General features: G+C 40.4%; 1 protein-coding gene across 5 annotated transcripts in view; it reads left to right on the plus strand.

Annotated features, from left to right (window-relative positions):
* The window catches only part of arhgap28 (Rho GTPase activating protein 28), a 209,344-nt gene that overhangs the window by 92,285 nt on the left and 100,598 nt on the right, over nt 1–16,461 (plus strand). For 2 of the 5 annotated variants that reach the window (XM_059975940.1, XM_059975949.1), the window contains exon 2: nt 11,730–11,783. The exons of the other annotated variants lie outside the window; for them this stretch is intronic. In XM_059975940.1, coding sequence (XP_059831923.1) covers nt 11,730–11,783 — 54 coding nt within the window. The remainder of the gene's footprint in view (nt 1–11,729; nt 11,784–16,461) is intronic. 5 annotated transcript variants of the gene reach the window in all.

Raw genomic sequence — 16,461 nt, forward strand, 5'->3', positions numbered from 1 at the left:
GGTTAATGACCGACTGATGATCTCGCATGCGTTCAAGGCCAACAGTGGGCGTGACAGGGAATGAGGAAAGGTGAAGCTGACTCATATCATTTCATACTGCCAAATCATATCGTTTCCTCGCGGCCCGGTGGTTGGGGACCACTGTACTAGATAATGCCACTGCATTTGTCTGTAATTCAACCCTGACAATAATGGGCACTGATGAAGCAGAAACCAGAGGGTGAAATTTTACCTTCTGCATTGTTGATGTTTGAAAGTTTATTTGTTGAGTTTATAGCCATCAACAGACAGCCACTTATTTGTTTATTCACATTAGGTGGTCACAGTCAGAGGCAAATGGCCTTTAGGTTTAGCTTAAGTTGTTTCCTTGTTTATGGTTTTTTAAATTTATCTCTTTATGTGATGACGTAGTGGGTCGACAGTCTGCTCTGTCTCAAATCCATCATGGTATCACCAGTGTACTGTTTGTGAAACATTTCTTAAACTGAAGTGAGGAGCAAGTTTATGTAGGAAATATAACTTCAAAGAAATGAAGGCAGGAAAAGAGCCTCTGTTTCATCAAGTCTCTCCCATTTACTTGGATTCATAATTCAGAATCTTAGATAAAAGATCAGCAGTGCTTTTGAATCACAGCATGGTATTTAGGACTATGGATCTAACTCATTAAATAATGTACAATAATTAGAGACTTGTAAAAGCAATGGCATCTATGAAGCATTGAAGCCAGGAAGAGAAGTTTCATGGTCACTTCAGTATCTGGCTCTTGATTTCTTCCTGTATTTGTTCCCTTTAGCACAAAACAGTCAGACTATTGTAAAAACCCATCTGGTCCGAGAATATCTGACAGAGGAAGAATCTGCTGACCTTATTCATCCACATTCTGCAGTACTGGAGTCACATATAAGCAGAGTCTAATCTATTACTAAAATAGCATACCAAGTTACTGAGCTCAGAGGCCAGTATAGGATGAGGAATAAATTCAGGCTTTCCTAGCGACTGCCTCATCCCATGGGAGAATTTCTAAAAAAAAATGCAGCAACTCAGCATTGAATATCACAGCAAAGACCAGCCATGTAGCTTCATTGACAAATCTCAAAAATTAATTTACAACAGATTTGGATGAAGAAGGGTTGAAGACTTCTAAAAGTTATGAATGTCACCGCATTCCAATTAGATGGAATAGTTTGCTCCATTGGTGCAGATTCTATGGCCTGTCAACCTGATTGCATGGACAAGCAGGATAGACAAGGGAGAGTGGGTGGATATTGTATATTTGGATTTTCAGAAGGCCTTTGACAAGGTGCTGCACATGAGGTTGCTTAACAAGGTAAGAGCCTATGGTATTGCAGAAAACATACTAGCATGGATAGAAGATCGATTGACTGGCAGGAGGCAAAGAGTAGCAATAAAAAGGGCCTTTTTGGTTAGCTGCCAGTGACTAGTGGTGCTCTGCAGGGATCAGTGTTGAGTGCTTCTTTTCATGTTATATGTCAATAACTTGGATGATTGAATTGATAGCTTTGTGGCCAAGTTTGTGGATGATACGAAGATAGGTGAAGGTAGTGTTGAGGAAGCAAGGGATCTGCAGAAGGATTGGGGGAATGGGCAAAGATGTGGCACGTGGAATATAGTGTAGGGAAGTGCATGGTCATACATTTTAGCAGAAGGATTAGAGGTGTAGACTGTTTTCTAAAAGGGAAGAAATTAGAGATGCAAAGGGACTTGATAATCCTTGTGCAGATTCTCTAAGTATAAAGTTGAAGCTTGAGTAGTGTTGTGGAAGGCAAATGCAATGTTAGCATTCATTTTGAGAACACTAGAATATAAAAGCAAGAATGCATTGCTGAGGCTTTATAAGGCATTGGTCTAAATGTACTTGGGATATTGTGTGCAGTTTTTGAGTCCCTTATTTAAGAAAAATGTGCTGGCATTGAAGGAGGATCCAGAGGAGGTTCTGAAGAATGATTCTGGGAAATGAATGGTTAATGCATGAAGAGCATTAGATGGCTATAGCCTGGTAGTAGCTGGAGTTTAGAAGAATGAGTGGGGGGGGGGGATATCTCATTGAAATCTATCAAAACTTGAAAAGCCTTGATAGAGTGGATGTGGAGAGGATCTTTCCTAAACTTGTGGGGGGAGGGGTGTTTCTAGGAGCAGAGGGCGCAGGCTCAGGAGGGAGAGACATCCTTTTAGAACAGAGATGAGGAGGAATTTCTTTAGGGTGGTGAATCTTTGGAACTGATTGCCACGGATGGATGATCATTGGGTATATTTAAATTGAAGAGAGATAGATCCTTGATTCATCAGGGTGTCGAATGTTGCGGGGAAAAGGCAGGAGAATGGGGTTGAGAGGGGTTATAAATTAGGTATGGTGGAGTAGAGTCGAGGAGCTGATTGGACTAATTTTGCTTCTATGTGTTCATTTTAGTGTTGCTCAATCTGGAGTAAATCACCTTGGTAACAATGTCTGGGTGAAATTGAGAAACTGGACTGGAAACACAGCCCACTTGGCTACCTTGAGATTTTACTCAGTCGTAGGCATACACCTCATGATGCCAGTTGTGGTGTATGCTTGTTCCCTTAAATGGAGCTTCCTGATCTGGAAAATGACTGTCTTCTTGGGGGCCAGATTGTGCAGTAGACCTATAGGCAATTATATAGGCACACTAAAAAGGTGTAATTCACTTTCTAGATATACATAATTTTATTTAACCCTCTGGTAATGCAGGAGCTTAAGGATTTAGAATTTCTTTTCCAGCCCTTAATGGTTCTGTCAGACTACAGTTACAATGGGGCACCTCACTTAGTATCTCTCCAACTATCAAAGGCCTGTTGAACAGTATAATTCAAGTGGAGCTTGGAGGGATAACTAAGAAAGAAATCTTGAATAGTGCCCCATATTGTGTACAGATTATATTGATTAGTTGGTATAGAAAGTGAAGAAAAAGTTTATCTCTCTTCTAACTACTTAGAAAACATGTGGAACCAATATTAAGACCTTATGCACACTGCAAACTAAACATGCTGTATAAATCTACTTCTGAAGAGGGGAATAATTAATATATTACATCTTTCTAATACAGGATTTGTTAGTCTATACTATCCCTCACTGTAGGCATGATGGCATTTTTGAATTAAAAATTAATACACTGCAAATCAATTCCTAACCCGGGTGGTGCCACAGTTAGAAGACATCAATTTTGCAGATTCTTATGCTGGTGCTGGAGGGGGTCCAGAGGTGGTTCACAAAAATGATACTGGAAATGAAAGGCTTAACACATGAAGAGCATTTGATGTCTCAGCCTCTACCCGTTGGGGGGCAGTAGATTGCAAGATATTGAATCCTAGGGAATATCAAAAGGACTGGATAGAGTGGTTGTAGAGGGGATCCTTTCATTTGTAGGATTTGAGGGCACAGGCTTAGAACTGAAATGATATGAGGGCTTCTTTGGATAGAGGATGGTGGTTCTCTGGAATTCATTGGTCTGGAAAGCTGTGGAGGTCAAGTTCTGAGTGTAAATAAGGTAGGGATTGATAGATTTTTGTTTGGTAAGGGGTTTCAGGGAAAAGGCTAGAGAAAGGGTTGAGGGAAAAAATCAGGCATAATTGAATGGCAGAGCAGACATGATGGGCTGAGTGGCCTAATTCTGCATAACAATCCCGATTAAGAATTGATTTCAAATTTTCAGTTGTCATTTCCCTATTTGGCACTTGTCCTGAGACTCTGACAATGTTGGCAGAGCATCATTTAATTCCAGTGCAAAGGTGATGACTCAATCCCTTTCTTGAATTGTAGCAGAAACTATGGGTTTCCAACATTTCAGGATTTCAGAAGGTCATTTGGGATTTAGACTCAGCATTGATGAAGCAACTGTGATTATATGTCCAAGTTAAGATGCTGTTTGCTCTTATGACATAACATGTACTTCCTTGAGGAGACCTGTTTAATCTGAACTAAACTTGAATTCACAGGTGAATGCATAACTTAACGTTCAAGAAAATGTAATGCAATTAAGTTTTAGAAATTTCATAAGATATGGGAATGCAACCCACTTACCGAAAAACATGGAAGCCCAAGTTAGTGTAGACAATAGAGCATGTAGTTTTGGATATCTGCATGGAAGTTTTTGACAGGGCTTGGACATAACCCTGTGGTATGCTGTGACTTAACTGCTTCAATGCCTAAGGCTCTGCTGCTTTAAAATTGGCTTTCTGACGTGCTTATTTCTGTAAGTTAAGGTGAAACTTTTCAACAGAGGCCACCATTTACAGCAAAGTAGGCTGAAGTCTTGAGCAGAATTTTGCTAGCACACTTGAATGATGAGAATGAATTTTTCCCCAATGCTGACTGATACTCATGTGCCAGTTACAATTGACTTTGAATCAGTTGAGTTTTCATTGTACCTGCAGACACATTCCTTTTTTAACTTGCTGGCAGAGAGCGAGGTGAGATGACTTTTTGTTTACTTTGCAGCTGGGCATGTACTTCGTTTAGTGTTGCATTTCAGGGGCTGATCTATAGACATATCTGTTCCTCTAGTTTATGCTAATGAGCTATTGACCCAGGGGCAAGCTTTGGTTTGCGTCTGACTGGATTCTATTGGCTTGATCTCCTATTGACTTCTGACTGTAAGGCTGAATTAAGAATGAACAATCCAAGCTTTTCAATTTTGGAAGGAGAAGGCTTGAAAGGAACCTAATGGAATATAACAGAGAGATAAAGTCAAGCATTACCTCAAGCAAGCTGCAATAGTCATGTCAAGTAAATGCAAATGTGAAATTAATGCAATGTTAACAATGTGCATTTGAATAATATTCTTAAAATAGCATTTCATAAGAGTGTTACTTAACAAGAGTTTCCTTTAAGATGCATGAGGATAAGTTATGGCAGATGTTCAAAGGCTTGGTCAAAGAGAGATGTTCAAAGAAATACCTTGCACAAAAGAGAAGTGGTGAGGTTAAGTGAGGCTTGCACACCTTGGGTATTTGGAGGCATGGACATCAATGGAGCCAACAGAATCAAAGGTGCAGCTACCTGATCAGATGGTTAGAAGGTTGCACGTGTTGAAGGAAAATTTTGTGGTTTTGTAGTGCCCAGCCTGGAGTGTGGGTGAGTTAGTGGCAATAGGCTTGTGTGTGAGATTTGATACAATTCATAAAACCAGGAGCAGAATTTTGAATGATGTAGAGATTTAGTGTGTGCTGGAATGGTGCAGGTATATTGAGCCACCACTGTGTTGTTCATTAGCACACTGCATCTGACTTCAACTGTGACTGAGGAACGAGGCAGCAGTCATAAGAGAGAGTACTACATATTTTCACAGATGAAACTGCTACCCAATCATCCTCTTCTAAAGACTGGGCTTGTGAAGTTGACATGAGTCTCCATTAGAACTTTGGACACTTGTATTTGAAGGAGCCAAGGACTGGAGGCTTGGAGGTGCTCTTACCTAGATTTGATTGTGTGTGTGTGATAGTGGGGAAAGGGCTTGTTTTGCTATTCTTGTTTTAGACCATAAAGCTATAAGATATGGGAGCAGAATTAGGCCATTTGGCCCATCGAGTCTGCTCTGCCATTTCATCATGACTGACCCAATTTTCGTCTCGGTCCCAATCTTCTGCCTTCTCTCCATATCCCTTCGTGCCCTGACCCATCATGAATCTACCAACCTCTGTCTTAAGTATACATAAAGATTTGGCTTCCTAGCTGCCTGTGGCAAAGAATTCCACAGATTCACCACACTCTGGCCAGAGAAATTCATCCTCCTCTTCGTTCTAAAAGATCACTCCTTTATTCTGAGGCTGTGTCCTCTGGTCTTAGACTTTCCTACCATAGGAAGCATCCTCTCTACATCCACTCTATCAAGGCCTTTCACCATTCAATAGGTTTCAATAAGGTCATTCTTCTGAATTCTAGTGAATACTGGCCCAGAGCTATCAAATACTCTTCATATGACAAGCCATTCAATCCTGGAATCATTTTCGTGAACCTCCTTTGAACCCTCTCCAGTTTCAGCACATCCTTTCTAAGATAAGGCACCCAAACCTGCTCACAATACTCCAAATGAGGCCTCACCACTGCTTTATAAATTTTCAACATTACATCCTTGCTTTTATATTCTAGTCCTCTTGAAACTAATGCTAACATTGCATTTGCCTTCTTCACCATAGACTCAACCTACAAATTAACCTTTGGGGAATCCTGTGCAGGAACTTCCAAGTCCCTTTGCGCTTTATTTTTTTGTATTTTCTCTCCATTTAGAAAATGGTCAACCCATTCATTTCTTCTACCAAAGTGCATGTCCATACACTTCCAGACACTATATTCCATTTGCCATTTCTTTCCCCATTCTCCTAATCTAAGTCATCTGTAGCCTCTCTACTTCCTCAAAGCTACCTGCCCCTCCACCTATCTTCATATCGTCTGCAAACTTTGCAACAAAACCATAATTCAGATCTTTGACAAATCAATCCCAACACAGGACCCTGTGGAACACCACGAGTCACTGGCAGCCAATCAGAAAAGACTCCCTTTATTCCTACTCTTTGCCTCCTTCCAATCATCCATTGCTTTATCCATGCTAAAATCTTTCCTATAATACCATGGGCTTGTAGCCTGTAAAGTAGTCTCTGGTGTGGCACCTTCATAAAGGTGTTCTGAAAATCCAAGCACACAACATCAACTGATTCTCTTTTGTCTATCCTGCTTGATATTTCTTCAAAGAATTCTAACTGATTTGTCAGGCAAGATTTTCCCTTGAGGAAACCATGCTGACTTTGGCCTATTTTATCGCGTGCCTCCAAGTACCCCAAAAACATGTCCTTAGCAATCGACTCCAACATCTTCCCAACTACTGAGGTTAGACTAACTGGCCCATATTTTCCATTCTTCTGCCTCTCTCCCTTCTTGAAAAGTAGAGTGACATTTGCAATTTTCCAGTCTTCCAGAATCTAGTGATTCTTGAAAAATCATTACTAATGCCACCACAATCGCTTTGGCCACCTCTTTCAGAACACTGAGTTGTACACTATTTGTTCTAGGTGACTTATCTACCTTCAGACCTATCAGTTTCCCAAGAATCTTCTCTCTAGTTATGGCAACTTCACACACTTCTGGACCACTGACACCTTGAACTTCCACCATACTTCTAGTGTCTTCCACAATGAAGACTGATGCAAAATATTTACTCAGTACTTCTGCTATTTCGATGACCCTCTTTACTACATTACAGCATCATTTTCCAGCAGTTCGATACCCACTTTCACCCCTCTTTTATACTTAATGTATCCAAAGAAACTTTTGATATCCTCTTTAAAATTATTGACTTGCTTACTTTTGTATTCCATCTTTACCTTAATGACTTTTTTTAGTTGCCTTCTGTTGGTTTTTAAAAGGTTCCTAATCCTTTAACTTTCCACTAATTTTTCCTCTATTGTATCACTCTCTTTGGCTTTTATAATTTTAGCCATTGCTGTTCTGCTGCCATCCCTACCAAATTTTTTTTCCAGTTAATTCTGGACAACTCCTCTCTCATGCCTCTGTAATCCCCTTTACTCCACTGTAATACTGATAGATCTGACTTTAGCTTCTACTTCTCAAATTTCAGGGCAAATTCAATCATTATGATCACTTACCCTTCAGGGTTCTTTGGTCTTAAGTTCTCTAATCAATTCTGGTTCAGGTTTCCCCTGCTATCTGAAGGACGAGCGTTCCTATGAAACCGTTTGTAAGCCAATTTGTCATAAAGTGAAGAAACAATTACCATTAATTTATATGGGAAAAATTTTTGAGCGTTCCCAGACCCAAAAAATAACCTACCAAATAACACATAAAACCTAAAATAACACAGACATATAGTAAAAGCAGGAATGATGTGATAAATATACAGCCTGTATAAAGTAGAAATACTGTATGTACAGTGTAGTTTCACTTATCAGAATGGGTAAGACAATGAGTCAAAATAGATTTGGAGAAAAACAATGTACACGCTTGCGCACGTACACGCATGCACACACAACTGCCTGCACAAGGCTTCACGGTCATGGTAGACCTTCTCGGGGTAAATCCACATACAAAGCGGGTGTCTTTTTTTCATAAAAGTGAAAATCCCCTGGTTAGCAAAAACAGGTACTAATGTAAGTCTTTCGTAACAGCGAGCTGTCGTAAAGCGAACATTCAAAAAACGGGGGCCACCTGTTCATTGCACAATAGCCAATACTGAATAGCTCCTAGTGGGTTTAACCATGAGCTTCTCTAAAACAGTATCTCGTAGGCACTCTGGAAATTCCCCCTCCTGTATTCCAGCACCAACCTGCTTTTCCCAATCTACCTGCATACTGAAGTCACCCATGACTATTGTAACACTTCCCTTTTTGGCATGTGTTTCCTATCTCCTGTTGTAATTTGTAGACCACATCCTTACTACTGTTTGGGGGGTTTGTACACAACTCCCATTAGGGTCTTTTTACCCTTGCAGTTCCTTAGCTCTATCCACAATTATTCAACACATTCTAATCCTGTGTCACCTCTTTCTAATTATTTGATTTCATTTTTTTTTACCAACAGAGCAATGCTGCTTCCTCTGTCTTCCTGCCTATCCTTTCGATACCATGCATATCCCTGGACATTAAACTCCCAGCTATAATCCTACAGCTATATTTTGTGATGCCTTCAACATCACATGGGCAACTGTGCTCCAAGTTCAGCTGCTTTATTCTGTACACTGTGCACATTCAGATACAACAACACCTTTAGTCCTGTATTCACCCTTTCCGATTTTGTTGCACCATGCTCAACCTTTTGATTCCTAATTTTGTCTGAAGTCTTGCCAACACCTGTTTCCACAACCTCTCTACTAACTGTTCTGGCACTCTGGTTCCCATTCCCTTGCAACTCTAGTTTAAACCCCACTGTGCAGCATTAACAAACCTTCCCAGTAAGATGTTAGTCCCCCTCCTGTTCAGGTGCAAACTGTCCCTCTTTACAAGTCCCACCTTCCCTGGGAGAGAGCACAATGATCCAAAAATCTTAAGCCCACCCTCCTACACCAATTTCTTAACCAAATATTAAACTGTACAATCCTCCTAGTTCTAGCCTCACAGGCACATGATGCAAGTAGCCGTCCTGAGATCACAGTACTGGTGCTCCAGCCCTTTAACTTAACACCTAACTCCCTGAACTGCCTATGCAGAACCTTGTCACTCATCTTGCCCATGTTATTGGCCAATATGGACTATGATTTCTGGTTGTTCACCCTCTCACTTAAGAATGCTGAGGACTCTATCTGAGTTTTGGCACAGCAGCTTGAAATAATAAATGTATTCATTAAAGAACTTGCATCAGTCAATTAAAAGGATACGACTTACAGTACCTCAGAACAAAAAAAATATTTTGGGAAGCTCAGTAAAATTTATGGGTATGAATATTTTCACTGTCATGGTGATGGTTCTAACCTCACAGGTTAGATCACACTGTGGTAGTGGGACAATTAAGATGTTAGGTTGACCTGTGTATTTACTATGGCCCTTGTCTGAATCTTTCCAGTTTCATACCATGCAATCTGTAATGCATTCCTTAGCCCAATAATGGATTGAGTGAGGAATGAAAAGCACTGAATCTTGACTGATGGGTGTCATGGGATGTGAACAATTGTAGGCCAGTATAACATTTTGAGGTTTAATGCATTGTGGTGTTATTAGAAGGTGCTGTTTAGTTGGCTGAGGTAGCAGGCATTAAAAGCCTACATTGCAAGTTAAATATAGGGGCAATAAAATCTCATGTCTGGGTAATTTATAATTCTGTTTCAGACACTTTTGAGTACAAAACTGGAACTTTAGAATGTCTTTGAGGATACATGATGACATTGCTTATCATCTTTTAAAATTAACATTAATTTGGGTAGTCAATATAGTTCAATCTTTCCTGTAGACAGGGATAAATTGATCTGGGTCTTGCTGAGAATGAACTAGCTGCTGTTTTACTTGCATGAGCATTCACTTTCATTGAAATCCATGATGGATCCATCTCATGGCTGATCTCACGACAACTAAAGCTTGTAACATGGGATAAATTTCTTCTCCCAGCCACTGCTCAGTGATAACCAGATAACTGGATAAAATTGATGTAACTTATACATAGGTGGTTGATGGGTCAGCACAAAAGCAATTGGCTGAAGGGCCTGATTCTATGCAGTGCCAATGCCGTAGTTCTCTTTTCCTGATCCTCTGTTCTGGGTGAGGTCTATATGCCTAATATACATGATTGTTAGGGGTCTGATTATTATTATAACTTGGTTCTCAAACACATTATGATAAACTCTCACAATTGCATGATCTAGATACAGAATCATAGAGTAATATAGCTTAGGAATAGGTCTTTCAGCCCAACTCATCTTGGCTAACTCTGGTGCCCATCAAGTGAGCCCCATCTACCTGTGTTTAGCCCATATCCATCTAAACTCTCTATCCCTGAATGCTTCCAAAATGAGTCCCATATAGAGTACTGATTAAACGCAAGAACATTTGAGGTCAATCTTTAGTTTATGCTGAATTAAGTGACCTTAGTAAGAATAACTTCTAATGATAATGACAAGGTACCACATAGGAGGTTGATCAAGAAGGTTCAGTTGCTTACCATTCAAGATGAGGTCGTAAATTGGGTTAGATATTGGCTTTTCTGGAGAAGCAGAGAGTGGTAGTAGATGGCCTCTCTGACTGGAGGCCTGTGACGAGCGGACTGCCGCAAGGATTGGTACTAGGTCTGTTGTTGTATGTTATTTATTTCAATGATCTGGATGATAATGTAGTAAACTTGTTCAGCAAAGTTACTGATGACAGCAAGATTGGGGGTGCAGTAGATGGCAAGGAAGCCTATCAACGTTTGCAGTGGGATCTGGGTCAGCTGGAAACACGGGCTGGAAAATGGCAGTAGGAGGATAAACCAGGTAGAACTTGTATGGTGAGCTGTAGGGCACTGAGGAGTGTGGTAGAACAGAGGCATCTGAGAATACAGGTCCATAATTCCCTGAAAGTGGCATTACAGGTAGATAGTGTCGTAAATAAAGTTTTTGTCACATGATCTTCAAAATCAAAGTTTTGAGTAGAGGAGTTGAAATGTTATGTTGACGATGCATAAGGCATTGGTGGGGCCTAATTTGGAGTATTGTGTGCAGTTCTGATCATGTACTGGTAATCCACCTACATGAAAGGCATCAATAAGATTGTAAGGCACAGAGAAAACTTACAAGGATGTTGCCAGGGCTTGAGTTATATGGAAAGGTTAAATAGGCTAGGACTTTATTGTGTAGAGCATACGAGAACAATGGGAGATTTGAGCGAAGTGTATACAGTTATGAGGGGTTTAGATAAAGTAAATGCAAGCAGACATTTTGCACTGAGGTTGGGTAAGACTACCACTAGAAGTTAAGGGTGGAAGGTGAACTGTTTAAAAGGAACATGAGGGAGAACTTCTTCACTCAAAGGGTGGTGAGAGTAGCATGACCTGCCAGTGGAAGTGTTGAATTTGGGTTTGATTTCAACAGTTAAGAGAAGTTTGGATAGGTACTTGGAGGGGAGTGGTATGGACGGCTATGGTCTGGGTGCAGGTTGATGGGAATAGGCAGATTAATACTGTAGTTTGGTATAGACTTGATAGGCCAAAGGGCCTGTTTGTGTGCTGTAGTGCTCTGTTACACTATACACCTTTTAAAAATTTTTTATTGTCCTTGCAGAGAAAAGAGATTATCTTGTCCAGATGCATGGAGTAACCCAGTCACGTGGATTAGGTTTGTAACACAGTAATTTTCTTGATTGTCAGATTACTGATATTTTGAAAAAAGTATTTTGGTATACAGTGGTTTTCCAAGGAGATGAGCGCTGCCATTTTGGACGTGTGAGATGTGCAAGAGGCAGCAAAGCAAGCAACAGGAGGGTAGAGGGCAAAGTGCATGCTAAGAAGAGGCTCCTCCTGGAGCAGGGTGGTCAAAGAACAGCTCTGGGGCATTAAATGCTAATGGTCAAATGAAGGATATTGGGACAAAAGATATGGAGTTAGTAATAAATCTAAAAGAAAGGAGAGAGCAGAGATTTATCTTCACTGTTTAACTGCTAAAACATACTGTGAATGTACCATGGCGTGCTTTCAGATTTATTGATGCCGTTCACTGTAAACAGTCGATAGAGAGAATCCCATGCCCATTAGTAGATTATAAAATAGTGATGTCATTGGAAGATTAATCATTTCTGCTCAGAATTACTTGATAAGGGAAACAAAAGCAACACACACAAAATGCTGGAGGAACCCAGCTAGTCAGGCTGTATCTATGGAGGAGAATATACAGTTCATGTTTTCAGGTTGAGATCCTTCATCATTATTTTATTCGCCTCCATAGATGCTGCCTGACTTGCTGAATTCCTCTAGCATTTGTATATGATGCTCGGGGTTTCCAGTGTCTGCAGAATATCTTGTGTTGATGAAGTAAGGACACAATTCTTCACTGCTGAGCTGCATTGCTATAAATTGTCAAAGTTGAGGTTGACCGTTTTTTGTTAGACAGTAGCAATTAGAGTCATGGAATCAATGTGGGGTAGATGGAGTGGTGCCAGTGTTGAGCAGTGACCTAACTGGTTAGTCCAGAAGATTTGGCAATAAATCACCTTTTCCTAATCTGAGGTGATTCAGAAAAAAATGTGGAAAAATGAAAGAATCTGAAGAATTCTGAGCACGTCTATTATCTGTCGACATAAAAGTCGTGTGAAAAAAATTTTAAATGTGCACATTGTGGAAATCTGAAAGAAGATGTTGGAACACATCAGGCCAGACAGCATCTGTGGGAAAAGAAACAGACTCAATGTTTCAGGTTGAAAATTCAGACAAGGGGTCTTTGGCCTGAAATATTAAGTTTGTTTCTCTTTCCACAAAGCCTCCTGACTTCTTGTATCTGGCATTTTCTGTTCATTAATTTAGCGTGGACTGATTAGGCCAAACAACTCGCCTGTTCAGAGTTTCCAATGCAGTGCAGAAGATCAAATGAATTTCCAGAGAATGTGCTTGTCAGCCACAGTTTTAAGAACTCATGAGGTTGTTAAGAACTTTGACGTGTTGACTAACGTTCTTGCATTTTTTCAAATTGCCTTATGAAGTTGTCTGTGGGACATAAAAGCACGGTGGTTGTGATATGTAGCTGGTAATCTGAAAGCTTAACCAACAATGTAGGGATATGGGTTTAATTCCCAACATGCAGTTTGAAATGTTTAATTCTGCTAATTAGTTGTAAGTAATTATCAATAATGATACAAGGTTGTGGTGTAAAACATATCTGCTTCATGGAAATTCGGCATCTTCATTCAAATGTGACTCCAGACTCGTATAGTGTGGTAGATTCTTAACTGCTTTCTGAAATTGGGAAATCAACTACTCAATTGAGGTAATTAGCATATGCAACCCGTCCTGGAAATAATTTTCAATTATATTTCAGAAGCAGGGATATTTAATTGCATCCATTGATAGTACTGCTGATACTTGAGTTGCACCTAGGCACCTGGAAGTACAGATATGAAATGTTCCTAATTAGTTAGGGCAAAACCTCCAAAGTAATAAGCCGCTAAAGAAGGAATTATAGGTGTTTTTATCATATTTGTTTTCTATTTTGGCAGAGGCATAATTTAGAAGCTAAAAGTGTAGTGTTATTGAGGCATTATCATAATAATTGGAAGATGCTGAAGGAGCTGTTATTTTTATAAACTGGGTTAATTTTGTACAGCATCCATCTTGTTTGGTGTTCTCTGTACCTGTAGGTAACCACAGGTTATCTCAACATTCAGGGCCCCAAACAGTCCTTCCAGGTGAGGGAATATCTCACTTTGAACTGTTGTATCTGGAGCTCCCAAAGGGGTCTCTTCTACATTGGTGAAACCGGATGTAAATTGGGTGGTACTTTGTTGGGCACCTCTGTTCCATCTGCCAATTGTGGAAATCCCCGGTGGCCAACCAATTTAAATCCTATCCTCATTCCTGTTCTGACATGTTCATACATGGCCTCTTCTTTTCCCACAATGAGGCCACTCTCAGGGTGGAGGAGCAACACCTCATATTCTGTCTAGGTAGCCTCCAACCTGATGGCATGAATATTGATTTCTCGTCCGGTTTTTTTCTCTCACCCTTCTCTCTTCTTCTATTCCCCACTCTGGCCTCCTGTCTCCTCTTCTTGTCTACCTACTACCTCCTCCTGATGCTCCTCCTTTTTACCTTTCTCCCACGGTCCACTCTCCTCTCCTATCAAATTCCTTCTCCAGCCCTTTACCTTTCCCACCCACCTGGCTTCATCTTCTAGCTAGTCCTGCTTCCTCTCACCCCCTTCTTATTCTAGCATCTTCCCACTTCCTTTCCAGTCCTGACGAAGGGTGTTGGCCCAAAAGGTTGACTATTTATTTCCATGGGTACTACCCAACTTGCTGAGTTTCACTAGCGTTTTGTGTGCGTTGCTCTGGATTTTCAGCATCTGCAGAATCTCTGGCATTTATTATCTACGAGTAACCTCATTTCCTCTGGAAACAACAACTGACGTATTCTCCCAGGTGTAATGTTCAAAACAGATCTTGCCCTTTTTCAGATTTGGTTTCGAATATCTCGATGAATGTATTCAGAATAAGCACATCCAAAGAACAATTAATTTATTTGTAAGGCGGTCAGCAATTTACTTGTTAAGACATTAATCTGGCAATTAGAATAATCTAGACAATTTTTTCCATGACTCTGCTATCCCATTGGATCTTTATAAATTAGTTAAAATCATTTCAGTTATTGATGTTTAAAAATATTAACTTTTCCCCATAAGTCAGCTCCCTATCTATTGTTGGATATCAGCCACACACATGGATACACCAAAAACAGAATGTTTATGCTGAAAGATACACTGCAGTATATCTTTATCTGTCACCATGGACATTCTGTTCTCTATGCACCTTGTGCCTCAGAATTGGATTGCATCCATTTCTGGCTCTGTTTGCAGTGTTACCATTCGATCAGATTGCCTGTCTATTTGTAAGAACTAAAGCAGCAAGACTAGCTGCTAACGTCCTGTTTGAACAGACATTGAGATAGTATATAACTATATAACCATATAACAATCACAGCACGGAAACAGGCCATCTCAGCCCTTCTAGTCCGTGCCAAACTCTTAATCTCACCTAGTCCCACCTACCCGCACTCAGCCCATAACCCTCCACTCCTTTCCTGTCCATATACCTATCCAATTTTACCTTAAATGACACAACTGAACTGGCCTCTACTACTTCTACAGGAAGCTCATTCCACACAGATATCACTCTCTGAGTAAAGAAATAACCCCTCGTGTTTCCCTTAAACTTTTGCTCCCTAACTCTCAAATCATGTCCTCTCGTTTGAATCTCCCCTACTCTCAATGGAAACAGCTTATTCATGTCAACTCTATCTATCCCTCTCAAAATTTTAAATACCTCGATCAAATCCCCCCTCAACCTTCTACGCTCCAATGAATAGAGACCTAACTTGTTCAACCTTTCTCTGTAACTTAAGTGCTGAAATCCAGGTAACATCCTAGTAAATTGACTCTGCACTCTCTCTAATTTATTGATATCTTTCCTATAATTTGGTGACCAGAACTGTACACAATATTCCAAATTTGGCCTTACCAATGCCTTGTACAATTTTAACATTATATCCCAACTTCTGTACTCAATGCTCTGATTTATAAAGGCCAGCGTTCCAAAAGCCTTCTTCACCACCCTATCTTCATGAGACTCCACCTTCAGGGAACTATGCACTGTTATTCCTAGATCTCTCTGTTCCACTGCATTCCTCAATGCCCTACCATTTACCCTGTATGTTCTATTTGGATTATTCCTGCCAAAATGTAGAACCTTACACTTCTCAGCATTAAACCCATATACCCATGAACAAGAGCAGAAATGGAACCTGACCGAAGAAATTTTGTGTATTTGCTGACACGTTATTGCACTGTGACCAGAGAGTGGTGACAGGTGTTACAGGTGCACTCTGCAGTACAGCCTCCTAGCAGACTTAATAGCTGTCATGGAGGGATTAGAGACTGCTTGGGGCAGGAACTGAATTGCCAAAATCACTCAAAGGAATGTGCAAGTGTAGCTCAGTGGGATACATAATCAGGAGGAAGGTGCAGTGTATTGAAGGTGGATGCTGGAGTGAGTGATGGCCATAACAGTTTAGTAGGTTTTTTTCAAAAATGTGAATTCCTACGCAGTGGAGCAGTACAGAAAGGAATGTTATGATTTCACAAGACATGCCTAGGTGATCTGTTCCACTGCAGAGTACAGAAATTCAAGAAATTCAGTGAAGTTGCAGCAAGTTATTCAAGCAGGGGTTAGTTCAGTGGTATGTTGTATACAATGCAAATGAGTGTACAAAGCAGTGGTGCTGTGAAGAGCCCAGTAATGTGCAAGCATTAA

This window comes from Hypanus sabinus, chromosome 1, assembly GCF_030144855.1.
Source record: "Hypanus sabinus isolate sHypSab1 chromosome 1, sHypSab1.hap1, whole genome shotgun sequence".
Taxonomy (NCBI): domain Eukaryota; kingdom Metazoa; phylum Chordata; class Chondrichthyes; order Myliobatiformes; family Dasyatidae; genus Hypanus; species Hypanus sabinus.